The following is a 12161-nucleotide window of genomic DNA, read 5'->3' as shown; positions in this document are numbered from 1 at the left end:
ACCCTGAGTCCCTACCTTTAGTTCCGACCCTCCTATCTGTCCCCTTAATTGTGGAGTCCCCAATCACAAGGCCCAGTCTTTTACAGCCCCTAACCACCTGAGCTTTCTCACTCGGCTCACCCCCAGAGATCTGCTCTCTATGCTCAGGATCAGAATCATGCCATTCGGCCCATCGAGTCCGCTCCGCCATTCGATCATGGCTGCTATGTTCCTCATCCTCATTTTCCTGCCTTCTCCCCATAACCTTTCAACCCAGTACCAATTAAAAATCTGTCCAATTCTTCCTTAAATTTACTCACTGTCCCAGCATCCACCGCACTTTGGGGTAGCGAATTCCACAGATTCACAACCCTTTGGGAGAAGTAGTTTCTCCTCAATTCTGTTTTAAATTTGCTACCCCTTATCGTAAGACTATGACATCTCATCCTAGAATGCCCCACAAGAGGAAGCATCCACTCCACGTCTACTTTATCCATATCTTTTATCATCTTGAATACCTCAATTTGATCTCCCCTTATTCTTCTAAATTCCAGCGAGTATAGGCCGAAACTGTTCAACCTCTCTAATTGCAGCAGTGGTGGACTCGTCAACGTTGAGAGCGTTCAAGTGGTTATTGGATAAACATATGGATGATATTGGAATAGTGTAGATTAGAGGGGCTTTAGATTGGTACCACTGGTCGGCGCAACATCGAGAGCCGAAGGGCCTGTACTGCGCTGTAATGTTCTATGTTCTAATTTACAATGTCCACACAAATATGCACATATGTTAATTACTGCAGTACTCAGAAATGGGAAGATGGCCAGCATCCTTCCATCTACAAAAGATGATGGATACGCAGCAAGTATACCCATTTCAGCTGGCGTTTCTTCATTATGGCCTACCTTTGTGGCATGGTGGCACAGCGATTCGTATTGCAGGGACCCGAGTTCGATTCCAACTTTGGATGTCTGTCTGCATGGAGTTTGCATATTCTCCGCATGTCTGTGTGGGTTTCCTCCGGGTGCTCCGGTTTCCTCCTACAGTCCAAAGATGTGCAGGTTAGATGTATTGGCCATGCTAAATTGCCTCTAAGTGTCCCAAAATGTGTAGATTAGGAAGATTACCGGGGCAAATGCGTGGGGTTGCGAGAATGGGGTGGGGGGGGTGGGCCTGGGTAAGATTCTCTGTTACAGAGTTGGTGCAATCTATCTATATCCCAATGCAGAATCACAATATCCTCATCACAACATACCCTTCCACCTATCTTCGTATCATTGGCAAATTTGGCGACTTTACATTCTGTTCCTTCTTCCAGGAACACAGGAGGTATTGTCATTTTTCTCTGTCGTCAGCTAGTGACTCTCAGCTGCAATAATTGATGTCTAGGGCCTTCATGTCACTCTTGCATGTGTCCCTGAAGTGGAACTTTGAGCGTTCCACTGGTTGGCTGGCTCTGGCTACATCACCATTAGGTCCTTGGGTATGCGACCATCTTCCACCCTGCTGGTGTGCTCCATCCACCAAAACCCCTTCTGTTTGATGAGTGCTAACAGGAGCTTTGCTTTTGAGAGGATTACTGCATTAGTGATTTTTGTCAGCCAGATTATACCCATAAAATGCCACGACAGCGAAGATGGAAATTGTTTCCTGAAAGCTGTAAGTTGTGATGTTTCATAGCCATATAGCATGGTACTGAGAACACAGGCCTTCTAAACCATGAGCTTGAACCCAAGGATCAGCTTGATGTTATTCTGTGCTCATTTCGTGAGTCGGCCAAAAATGGTAGCTACTTACTCTGTCCGTGTATCAGGTTCTGCATCAGGGGAAAGAATGGTTTCCATAACAGTTATAGTCAGGGAGAACAAGTATAGATATTGATCTTGATAAAATACTGTACATTGCATAGTATTAACCATTTTGGCCTCTGGCTTTTTGTGAGCAGTATCATGGGAGATTACTAATAAAACCATGAATGTAGATTGAATCTCCCATACGTGTGATACTTATTTTCTTTTAATACTTTTCTGTCACACTATCTCCATCATATTATAGTATATACCTTTCGTATTATCCTTCCTGGAGAATGTCAGTCAGCTAGAATGTTATATAGAATAATGGTAACAGCATGGGTTCAATCCCCACACTGGCTGAGGTAGTTCGCCAGGCCCTGCCTCTTCACCTTGCTCATCTAACAACCATCAGACAATAAGGATGACACATGGAGAGAAAGATTAAATTTGCTGATAATTTCCTATATGTTCAGGTTATTTTTCTTTTGTGATCATGGGTGTGCCTCTTCCACTCTTCCTACATTAACTCGTACTGGCCTATGCTGTTACCTTAAAATATTCAAATGTAAAATTTCTGTTTCTTAAAATTAATGGTTGGAAAATTAGTAGGTGACACAATTTCATGACATCCACAAATGCAAAAGTGCAAAATGAAAGAATTTGCTGAGATATGCAGTTTTCAATAAACAAGATTTCTATAAACATAAATTACCTAATAAACCATGCATAGGTTCGAATACAATTTCCATATGCAGTAACAACATGCATTTATTACAGTTTCCATTTACAGTAACAACATCCCATCTGAAATGGACTTGTTTACGGCATCTTTCATGTAGCAAAACATCCCAAGGCATTTCACAGGAGTGTTGTTAAGTGTATATCATTTCATTACATGCAGGTGGAGGACATTAATTGAGTACTTTTGAGGAACATTAATTTGAGTTAGGAAGCACATGCTTGCAATGTTTCGCTCTGTAAATGTAACACTGAAAAAAGATTAACTCCAGTACTGCTCTTCACTAATAGTTTTCTGAAATATAATTGTTATATCAACTAAAATTCAATATGAGGAGATATTAGGACAGGTGACCAAAAACTTAGTCATAGAGGTAGGTATTAAGAATCATCTTAAAGAAAAAGAGGAATAGAACAGCTAAGTCGTTTAGGGAGGGAAGTTCAGTGGTTAGGGCCCAGGCAGTCAAAGGCACAATTGGCAATGATGGAACGATGAAAATCAAGGATCTGAAGAGGAATGCAGAGATATCTGAGGGTTGTAAGGCTGAGGAGGTACAGAGAAAGGGAGCATTTAGGTCAAGGAGGGATTTGAAAATAAGGTGAAAATTTTAAATTGAGGCATTGCCAGATAGGATTACATTGTAGGCCAGCGAACGCAGCAGTGATGGATACGTGAATTTGGTGCGAGTTAGGATATGGGTAATAGTCCTTTGCATGACCTCTGGTGTATGTCGAATGCAAAGTTGGGAGGATGGCCAGGACAGCATTAGAATTGTCAAGTCTAGAGTTCTCATGTGTAGGTAGAAAAAGTGAGGAAGTGCGGGTTTCAGTCAGGAAGGGGTTAGCAAGTGAGTTGGAGAGGGGTTGGGACAAGAGGTCAGAAGGTAGTTTTGGATGTGGGGCAGGCATAGTGTAACAATCACCTGGGCTCTATGTTCTTTGATTGTGGAGTCACAGGATATACTTCTGCTCCTCCCAGCTGTATATTCTGGTGTGCATATTTTGAAAACTTGTTCATTGCAGTTTCAGAACAACTGCAATATATCATTTGCTTTGACTTATTTCCAATATTAATGGCTATGGAGGGCTTTATATGTATGATTTTAAACTATTTGGCAGTAGAATATCGTACAATTTTGTTCACTGTTAGTATTGTTGTCCTCGATCATGTATAACAAGATAATGCAGACTAAGAAGCAGCTTAATTCTACTCTATCAAAGAGCCTCAGGCCACAACTCCAGCAGCACTTGGCTCCCACTATAATAAGATAGCAATTTCAGTTTTCTTCACAACCTTTGTATGTGGTTCCCATTTCGATGACAGTTTGTGATGAATTATGGTTGTCACAATATTTTAGTTGATATCTTACCAGGAGTGGAATCTATTCAAGTATGTAATTAATCGTTGCAAAACAAATGTAAACTTTGAAAGGAATACTTCTGGAATAGTGCTACTACAGGTTATTAGAGAATCAGTGTTCATTAATGCTTTGAAAAGGAAATTGGATAGTCACTTGAACAAGAGGGACATTAAAAAGTTATTAGAAGTGAGTAATAGGTTGGGATTAAACTAAGTGGATTATGGGGGAAAAAAATGCATGTGCACACGTGATGGACCAGATAGTCTGTTTAGAGGATGTGGTAACCTTTTATGATTCAATATGCTAATTGTTTTGTACCTATTGCATTGCAGGCTTTTTACATCTACATGGTATTGGTCACAAGTTAAGTCTTGTCGATCTTCATAGTAATTGCATTAGTAACTTCAGTCATCTGCTGCAGTGCCTGCTGGGCCTGAACTGCTTAACCGATCTTATTCTGATGAAAGATGGAAGAGACAACCCAGTATGTCAAACACCAGGTATGACGTTAGCAATATAACTTGTGTAATGCTATTACCTACGTACCAAGATGAATTCTTGGATTTTGAGGCAAACACTTGCCACTCATTAAAGGTAAGATGCCACATAATCACAACTATCACCAAGATTGCAAAGGCTGCTTTGACAGAGAAGGAACACACATATTGCAGTCAGGTGTGTTCAACTTTCCACAAATCCCCTTCTTAACCTCCCAACATCCCATTACAATTGTCTGCCTTTAGGTTTAGCTAAAAGGCCATTACTACACCTTCTCCATGACCTTCATTCATGGTTTCCATGGGCCAATATTAACTCAACATACCAACGCTTAAAAGACTCAACAGGACAATTACAGGACAATAAAATAATCTGATTTACACAGTCAATTGTACAGAAAACAAAATAAACACGTAGACGTGATCAGAACCTGACCTTTAGGGAAGATTTTCTTCCCTAAAGGTCAGGTGGGTTAAAGGCTATTTTATGTGACAATAGTTAATGCTTTACAGATTTGTTAATATTCCACAGCTACTGCCTGTCAGCTATATTTGCATGTATTTTAATAGTAAGATTTTAAGAATAGAACCAATAAAATGATCACAATGCCTGATTCTTTCTTAACTATTTCTCAGTCTCTTTGTCAGATATTAGAACTGCATGCCTGCAGCTAGACTTGGATAATGCTAATTCAATATTCAGTTCAGATACTTAACTCATTTTGTAACATGCAGTTGAAATTTTAATAATGTTCCTGGGATTTGAGATGGAAATTTAAAATCCATCTATACTGATTGTTTCTGGGAGTTTGCATTATACCATCTTTCAGAATATGACTTATAATTTTATATATGTCATATATGATTTATATATATTGTATACAGATTATAATTTCAACCAGTTTTATGTATGAAGGGTGGAAATCAAAAAGTCTCTTATTAAATTCAGCCATATTAGTTAAATTAGTAAGAATGCTTCCAAACTTTGCCGATGCATTTAAAATCCATACGAATATATACACACACAAACATGGAATTAGTAAATATTTGGCTTTTGGATTAAAGGGAGAGAGCAAAAATTGCTAAATGACTACAGCACATAAATATGTTATTGCTATAAGTTTTATGGGTTTGTTTTGGTGTCGATTAGATTTTGTAATGTCTTTTACCGCAAACATAAAACACAAAAATAAATACATGGACAATCTATATTGCTGGCTAAGCCAGCATTTTTATTGCTATTAACAACTGCTTATGCTATTTGCATGCACGTAGTTCTGTGTTGTATCCTCATCAGGTTGACATCTCAGTTTTCGATATGCCTGGTGCTGCACCTGGCATGTCCTCTTGCATTCTTTATTGAACCAGAGTTGATCCCCCACTTCAATGATAATGGTAGCATGGGGAATATGCAGGGCCATGAGGTTACAGATTATGATTGTATACAATTCTTCTGCTGCTGATGGCCCACAGCACCTCACGGATGCCCAGTTTTGAGCTGTTAGATCTGTTCGAAATCTATCCCATTTAGGACAATGGTAATGCCACAAAACAAGATGCCAGGTATCCTCAATGTGAAAGATGAACTTTTCCTCCATGAGGACTGTGTGGTGGTCACTTCTACCAATATTGTCATGGACAGATGCATCTGTGACAGGTAGATTGGTGAGGATAAGGTCGAGTATGCTTCTCCTTCTTGTGGTTCCCTCAGCACCTGCCGCAGATCCAGTCTAGCAGCTGTGTCCTTTAGGACTCAGCCAACTCTGTCAACAGTGATGTTACCAAGACAGAGTAGCAACCAGAGTACATTCTTTATCCTAGTAAGCCTCAATACTTCTTCTAGGTGGTGTTCAAGATGGAGGAGTACTGATTCACCAGCTGAGGGAGGATGGTAGGTGGTAATCAGGAGGAGGTTTACCTGCCCATTTTTGACCTGATACCATGAGACTTCATGGGGTCCAGCACTGATGTTGAAAACTCAACTTCTGACATTATACCACCGTGCCACCACCTATGTCAGTCGAACAGTACATATCTAGGGATGGTGATGGTGGTGTCTAGGACATTGTATGTAAGACATGATTCCAGTATATGACTATGTCAGACTGTTGCTAGACTAGCCTGTGAGATAGCTCTCCTAATTTTGGCACAAGCCCCCAGTTGTTATTAAGAAGGACATTGCAGAGTCAACAAGGCTGGGTTTGCCCTTGTCATTTCTGGGGCCTAGATTGATGCTTGTAGGTCTATCTAGTTTCATTCCTTTTTGATGGCTTTGTAATGGTTTGGTTCAACAGTTTGTGGCTTGCAACCCAATTTCATAGGACATTTAAGAGTCAGCCACATTCCTGTGGGTCTGGAGTCACATGGAGACTAGGCCAGGCTGGGTAAACACAGCAGATTTTCTTCCCTAAAGGTCAGGTGGGTTTTTACATCAATCGGCAATGGTTTCATGGTCACTATTAGCGAGTCTACTTTTTTAATTCCAGATTTATTTACTGAATTTAAATTCCACTTGCTGCCATGGTGGGATTTGAATCTATCCACAGAAGATTAGCCTGGGCCCATGGATTACTAATCTGGTGACGTTATAACAATGCCAGCAATTCCTCTTTATGAACACACGACTGCATAAATCAGTTTAGGACAGTTTACGCAAAAAAAAAATACACCAACTGGCCTTCTATCATCCAAAATTCACATTTTGACGTATAGAAAAGAACATAAGATTGAAACTGGAAAAAAGCATGGGGAGTATTTGTTTAGCACCCATTATGTTTAGGCTGTTTTTCTTATTTTTTACATGAAGCATTTTGCAGTACGCTATTACAATTGAAAGCTGTCAACTTTTTCAGGTTACAGAGAAATACTGCTTCAATCTCTAATTCATCTGACTGCACTAGATGAGCTAAAGCGGTCTGGTGAATCTATCCATTCAAGTGAAGGATGCCCCTTGGATCTGCCTGGTTTAGAAGACTACTTGGAGTATTTGGTATCATCAGATTCCAGCTTAAATGTGGAAAAGGTATTTTGTTATTTTTTTCCCTCACAATCAGGAATGTCCATACTGACTGTCAGCTGTTTCTGGCTTTCGGATCCTGGCAGTCTGGTTCTTGACGTTTTAGCAGTCCAGTTTTATTTGTGCTTCCACTTCTTAAAGTTCAAAGTTTATTTATTCGTGTCACAAGTAGGCTTACATTAACACCGCATTAAAGTTACTGTGAAAAATCCCCTAATTGTCACACTCGGCGCCTGTTCGGTTACACTGAGGGAGAATTTAACATGGCCAATGCACCTAACCAGCACGTCTTTCGGACTGTGGGAGGAAACCGGAGCACCGGAGGAAACCCACGCAGACACAGGGAGAATGTGTAGACTCTGCACAGACAGTGACCCAAACCAGGAATTGATCACAGGATCCTGGCACTGTGAGGCAGCAGTGCTAACCAGTGTGCCACTATGCCACCCACTGGTTTGCTTGTTTAATTTGAAGTTTGGGAAGAAACTGCCCTCAGTATTGTTGCCTCGTTGGTGAAATAATCCTAAATCAGAACACCTATATGTGTTTATCCACAGCTTGAGGTAAACACACTTTAACAAAAAGTTTTAAACTTCATAAGAAAAGCTCCATGCTATGGACCTAAATGTCCTGTGAAGACAAAGTTTTAATAATACTCCCTTGTGGTCTTTTCCTTTGAGGGTGAACAGCCAGCAATAGGCGGCTTGTATCTGAGAAGCCGAGAAGATTATATGAATTGTCTCTTCAAATGTTATTTTTTGCAGTTGCATTCTGCTTGGTCATTGCAGTTCAAGACATCCCCAATTAATAGAAATTATGCATTTTTAAACAATGAAGTACAACTGGGAATAAAGGGAACTGATACCCAGCATCTGACTCCCCAAAGCTTGTCCACCATCTACAAGGCACAGTTCAAGAGTGTGATGGAATACTCTCCACTTGCTTAGATGAGTGTGGTTTCAATATTCAAGAAGCTTGACACTATCCAGGACGAAGCAGCCTGCTTGATCGCCACCCCATCCACCAACTTAAACAGACACTTTCTCCACCACCAACACACACTAACTCACCAAGTCTCCTTTGAAAGTACCTTCCAAACCCGCCACTTCCTCCAGCTGGAAGGACAATGGCAACACACACATGAGAACACCACCACCTGGAGATTTCCCTTCAAGCCACACACTGCCCTGACTTAGAACTATAAATTCTAAGTTCCTTCACTGTGCTGGATCAAAATCTTGGAACTCACACCCACAGTGCTGCTGGGAACGTATCAGGGGTAAGAAATTTCTGTCAAATGGCAGGTTTCCGATATGGGGATTTCAGAATTCTGCCACTTGATACTTTTGTTTCTGACCTTCAGACCAGCTTTTTAAAAAAAAATCAAGTTGTCAGTTTCACTGACAGTTGCTCCAAGTGGTAACTGCTGCTTCCAACAGCTTTGTGGATTTGTGTCTGACAGTTCCAATGTTTGTTAAACAGCTGGCTGGAAACCCACTAGATTGCCCAAAGGTCGGAAACAGCAGTTAACACTTAGACCGATCATCAGTGAAACTGACAGCTGGATTTTCTTTTTCAAAAGTTGGCTGACCAGTGAGCTGCCAGAAGGAAAGCAGCAGTTTCCACACTCAACAAAACAGTTGCTGAGAGAAGGAACTGACTGCAGAGGTGCGATTGGAACAGCAGCAAGTGAAGGAAAGACCAGAGCTGTTCCTCTCATCGCAGGTTCTCTCTCCCCCAATCTTGCAGCTCCTCCAATAACAGAATCTATGAATGGAGGAACAACAAGAGTGGGATGTAGGGAAGCTGTGAACGAAGGAGCTGGAACAGTTATTGGTGCTATCACCGTTGAGGAGACTTTCAGCTGCACTCTTATTGTCACTTTTTGACATCCAGTGGCAGGCCAAGGAAAAGAAGTGGAAAATAAAAGAAAAGGGAGTCTTTGGCAGTAACGAGGCAGGATCAATCCTTGGAGAGTTGTCACTCAGGTTTATTTTATGATCTGCTGGTGGAATCAGTAAGAGAATTGTTTAGGGCCTCATTCACTCACCCTCACTCCAGGCCTGATCTAGCTTGGTTAATCTGGCATCCCAGTACTACCCAAAGAAACAGCTGAAGGCATTGGCTATTGCAAAGGCTATGAAGCCCTGACAATAGTCTGGCAATAATACTGATGACTTATGCTCCTGATCTTACCACACTTCTAGCCAAGCTATTCTAGTACAGCTATAACACTGGCATCTACCTGGCAATGTGGAGAATTGCCCAGGAATGCCCTGTACACAAAAAACAGATCAGATCAGATCCAACCCAACCAATCACCCACGCCATCAGTTTGCTCTTAATCATCAGTAAAGTAATGGCAGGGGTCATCAACAGCACTACCAAACAGCAGTTGCTCAGGAGTAACCTACCCACAGATGCTCAATTTGAGTTCTGCCAGTGTCACTTGGCCTTGGTTCAAACATGGACAAAAGAGCTGATTTCAAAGATGAGGTGTGAGTGACAGCCCTTGACATCAACGCATCATTTGACCAAATATGGTATCAAGGACCCCTAGCAAAACTGGAGTCTGGGGGAAACAATCTGCTGGATGGAGTCATACCTGGCACAAAGGAAGGTGGTTGTGATGGTTGGAGGTCCATCATCTCAGCTCCAGGACATCACTGCAGGAGTTTCTCAGGGTAGTATCCTAGGCCCAACCGTCTTCAGTTGCTTCATCAATGACCTTCCTTCCATCATAAGGTCAGAAATGAGGGTGTCATCCCCCGCTCTATCCCTGTAACTCCACATATTTATCCCGCTAATGCCCCTAACCTACATATTTTTGGGCAGTAAGGTGCAATTTAGCATGGCCAATCCAATTAATCTGCACATCTTTGGATTGTGGGAGGAAACCGGAGGAAACCCACACAGACATAGGGAGAATTTGGAAACTCCACACTTGCAATCATCCAAGGCCAGAATCGAACCTGGGTCCCTGGCAGTGTGAGGGCAGCAGTGCTAGCCACAGTGGCGCCTTTGTGGAATATTCGTATTCATCCAGAATTTTCACTCACAGAAGGTCTTGCACGAATCTTCCAGAAATATAAAACAAGTCAAACATATAGTGATACTGTAGATGGTGCAATAACATAACAACATACAGATTTTTTTCTTAAGTTTAATGCAAAAACTAATATTTTACATTCAAGTATCGCTGTATTAGCTGATAGAATTTTTTAAAGCTTTGTTATATGTTTACATACTTCCCTTTTCTATAATAAAAACAGGCTTCAGTGGGGCTACCTGTGATCACCCCTCGGATCGATCAAGTACTTGCTTATTATCGCCATCGTGCTACAGTAGCTAATCCTGCAATGCCAATGTCTGCTGCTGAATCCAGTTCTTCACCTGAAGTGGAGCCATCCAAGAATTACAACACTGTTGGTGTTTTTAATGAAATCCGAATAAAGAAGCTGGAAAGACAGATTTCTCAGCTATTGCAGCAGGTGATTGTTTACCTCTAAAGGAAATGTGTTTGGCTTGGCTTTGTAGCATGTTTGCTGAATAATGTGGTCTTATCGGGTGGTGTTCTTTTAAAAAATATTCACTCACATTATTTAAATTTTGTACAATCATTTGTAAATATTTCTACAGATGCTTTAAATTTTGTTGCACATCAAGTTTCCTGGGTATCATGGAAGGTGGTGTCTTAACATGATTCACAATAAATTTATTCAACAAATCTTGATCTTAGAGACATCGTTCGTGTACTGGAGAAATGTAAAATTTAAAACAATAACTGCTATTTAGGTTCATAGCACACATCATTTATTGCATCCCTCTTGGACCAAATTCTATGACCTATCTTTCCATCCTCCATCTTTCCACCATCTGGTCCAGTTTGCACTATGAGCACTTCGTAGAGTTGTGCTTTCAAAGGGTGCATTAATTAATCGAAGATTGGAGAAACAAAATAAAAATCTCTCAACAAAAGTACTGTAAAATCAAAACTAAAAAATGTTGGTATGTGTGTAACTTCTATATTTTCTGAAATTGGAGATATGCTTTAAAACGGAAGGAATTTTTGTTTAAATGCAATAGTAAGGGAATTTCATTATAGTAGCAGAGAATAAAGACTATTATGCATCGAGATTTCAAGAATATTGACGTTGCAGACATATACATTAATAATGTCATCATCCATATGAAGCAGACATGGAATACTCCAGCTTTGCACTTAGCTGTAATTAATATAAACTTTCCAAAGCTCTGCGGCAGTCAAACAGATTATTGGAAAGCTTTAAAATTCATTATCATTTTTTAATACTGTTGGTGAATTTATTATTGACTTGACAAGCATAAAAAACTGTTATCGGTGTTTGGCTGGTGGTGAGCTGAATACTGTGCATACATGTAAATATGTCTGCACACTAGTCTGCTTTGCATGACTAGACCTTTTTATATTTATTCATGTGATGTGGGTGTTACTGGCAAGATCAGCATTTATTGCTCATTCCTAGTTGCCCTTGAGAAGGTGATGGTGAGCTGCTTTCTTGAACCACTGCAGTCCATTAGTGTAGAAACACCCAGAGTGCCATTACGTCTCAATTTGATATCTGTCATATAACTGTGCCCTATTGATTGAGACAAATAGCTGCACAAAATAAAGACAGAATTTTCCTTGCAGTTAAAATGTGAAGTGCGTTCTTTCTGCTTTTTTCCAAAATGCGATATCAAAGATGGTGCTTTGCTGGAATGGCATTTTTAACATGGGGCGGCACGGTGGCACAGT

At 40.6% G+C, this 12161-nt stretch overlaps 1 protein-coding gene across 1 annotated transcript in view; it reads left to right on the top strand.

Annotated features, from left to right (window-relative positions):
• The window catches only part of lrrcc1 (leucine rich repeat and coiled-coil centrosomal protein 1), a 160825-nt gene that overhangs the window by 38692 nt on the left and 109972 nt on the right, over positions 1–12161 (top strand). The window contains exons 5-7 of the mRNA XM_078217047.1: positions 4204–4371; positions 7221–7390; positions 10657–10875. Of these exons, the coding sequence (XP_078073173.1) occupies positions 4204–4371; positions 7221–7390; positions 10657–10875 (557 nt within the window). The remainder of the gene's footprint in view (positions 1–4203; positions 4372–7220; positions 7391–10656; positions 10876–12161) is intronic.

Source organism: Mustelus asterias, chromosome 7, assembly GCF_964213995.1.
Source record: "Mustelus asterias chromosome 7, sMusAst1.hap1.1, whole genome shotgun sequence".
NCBI classification, from domain to species: Eukaryota; Metazoa; Chordata; class Chondrichthyes; order Carcharhiniformes; family Triakidae; genus Mustelus; species Mustelus asterias.
The sequence above is the reverse complement of the archived record's forward strand: the minus strand, read 5'-3'. Positions and strand labels throughout refer to the sequence as shown.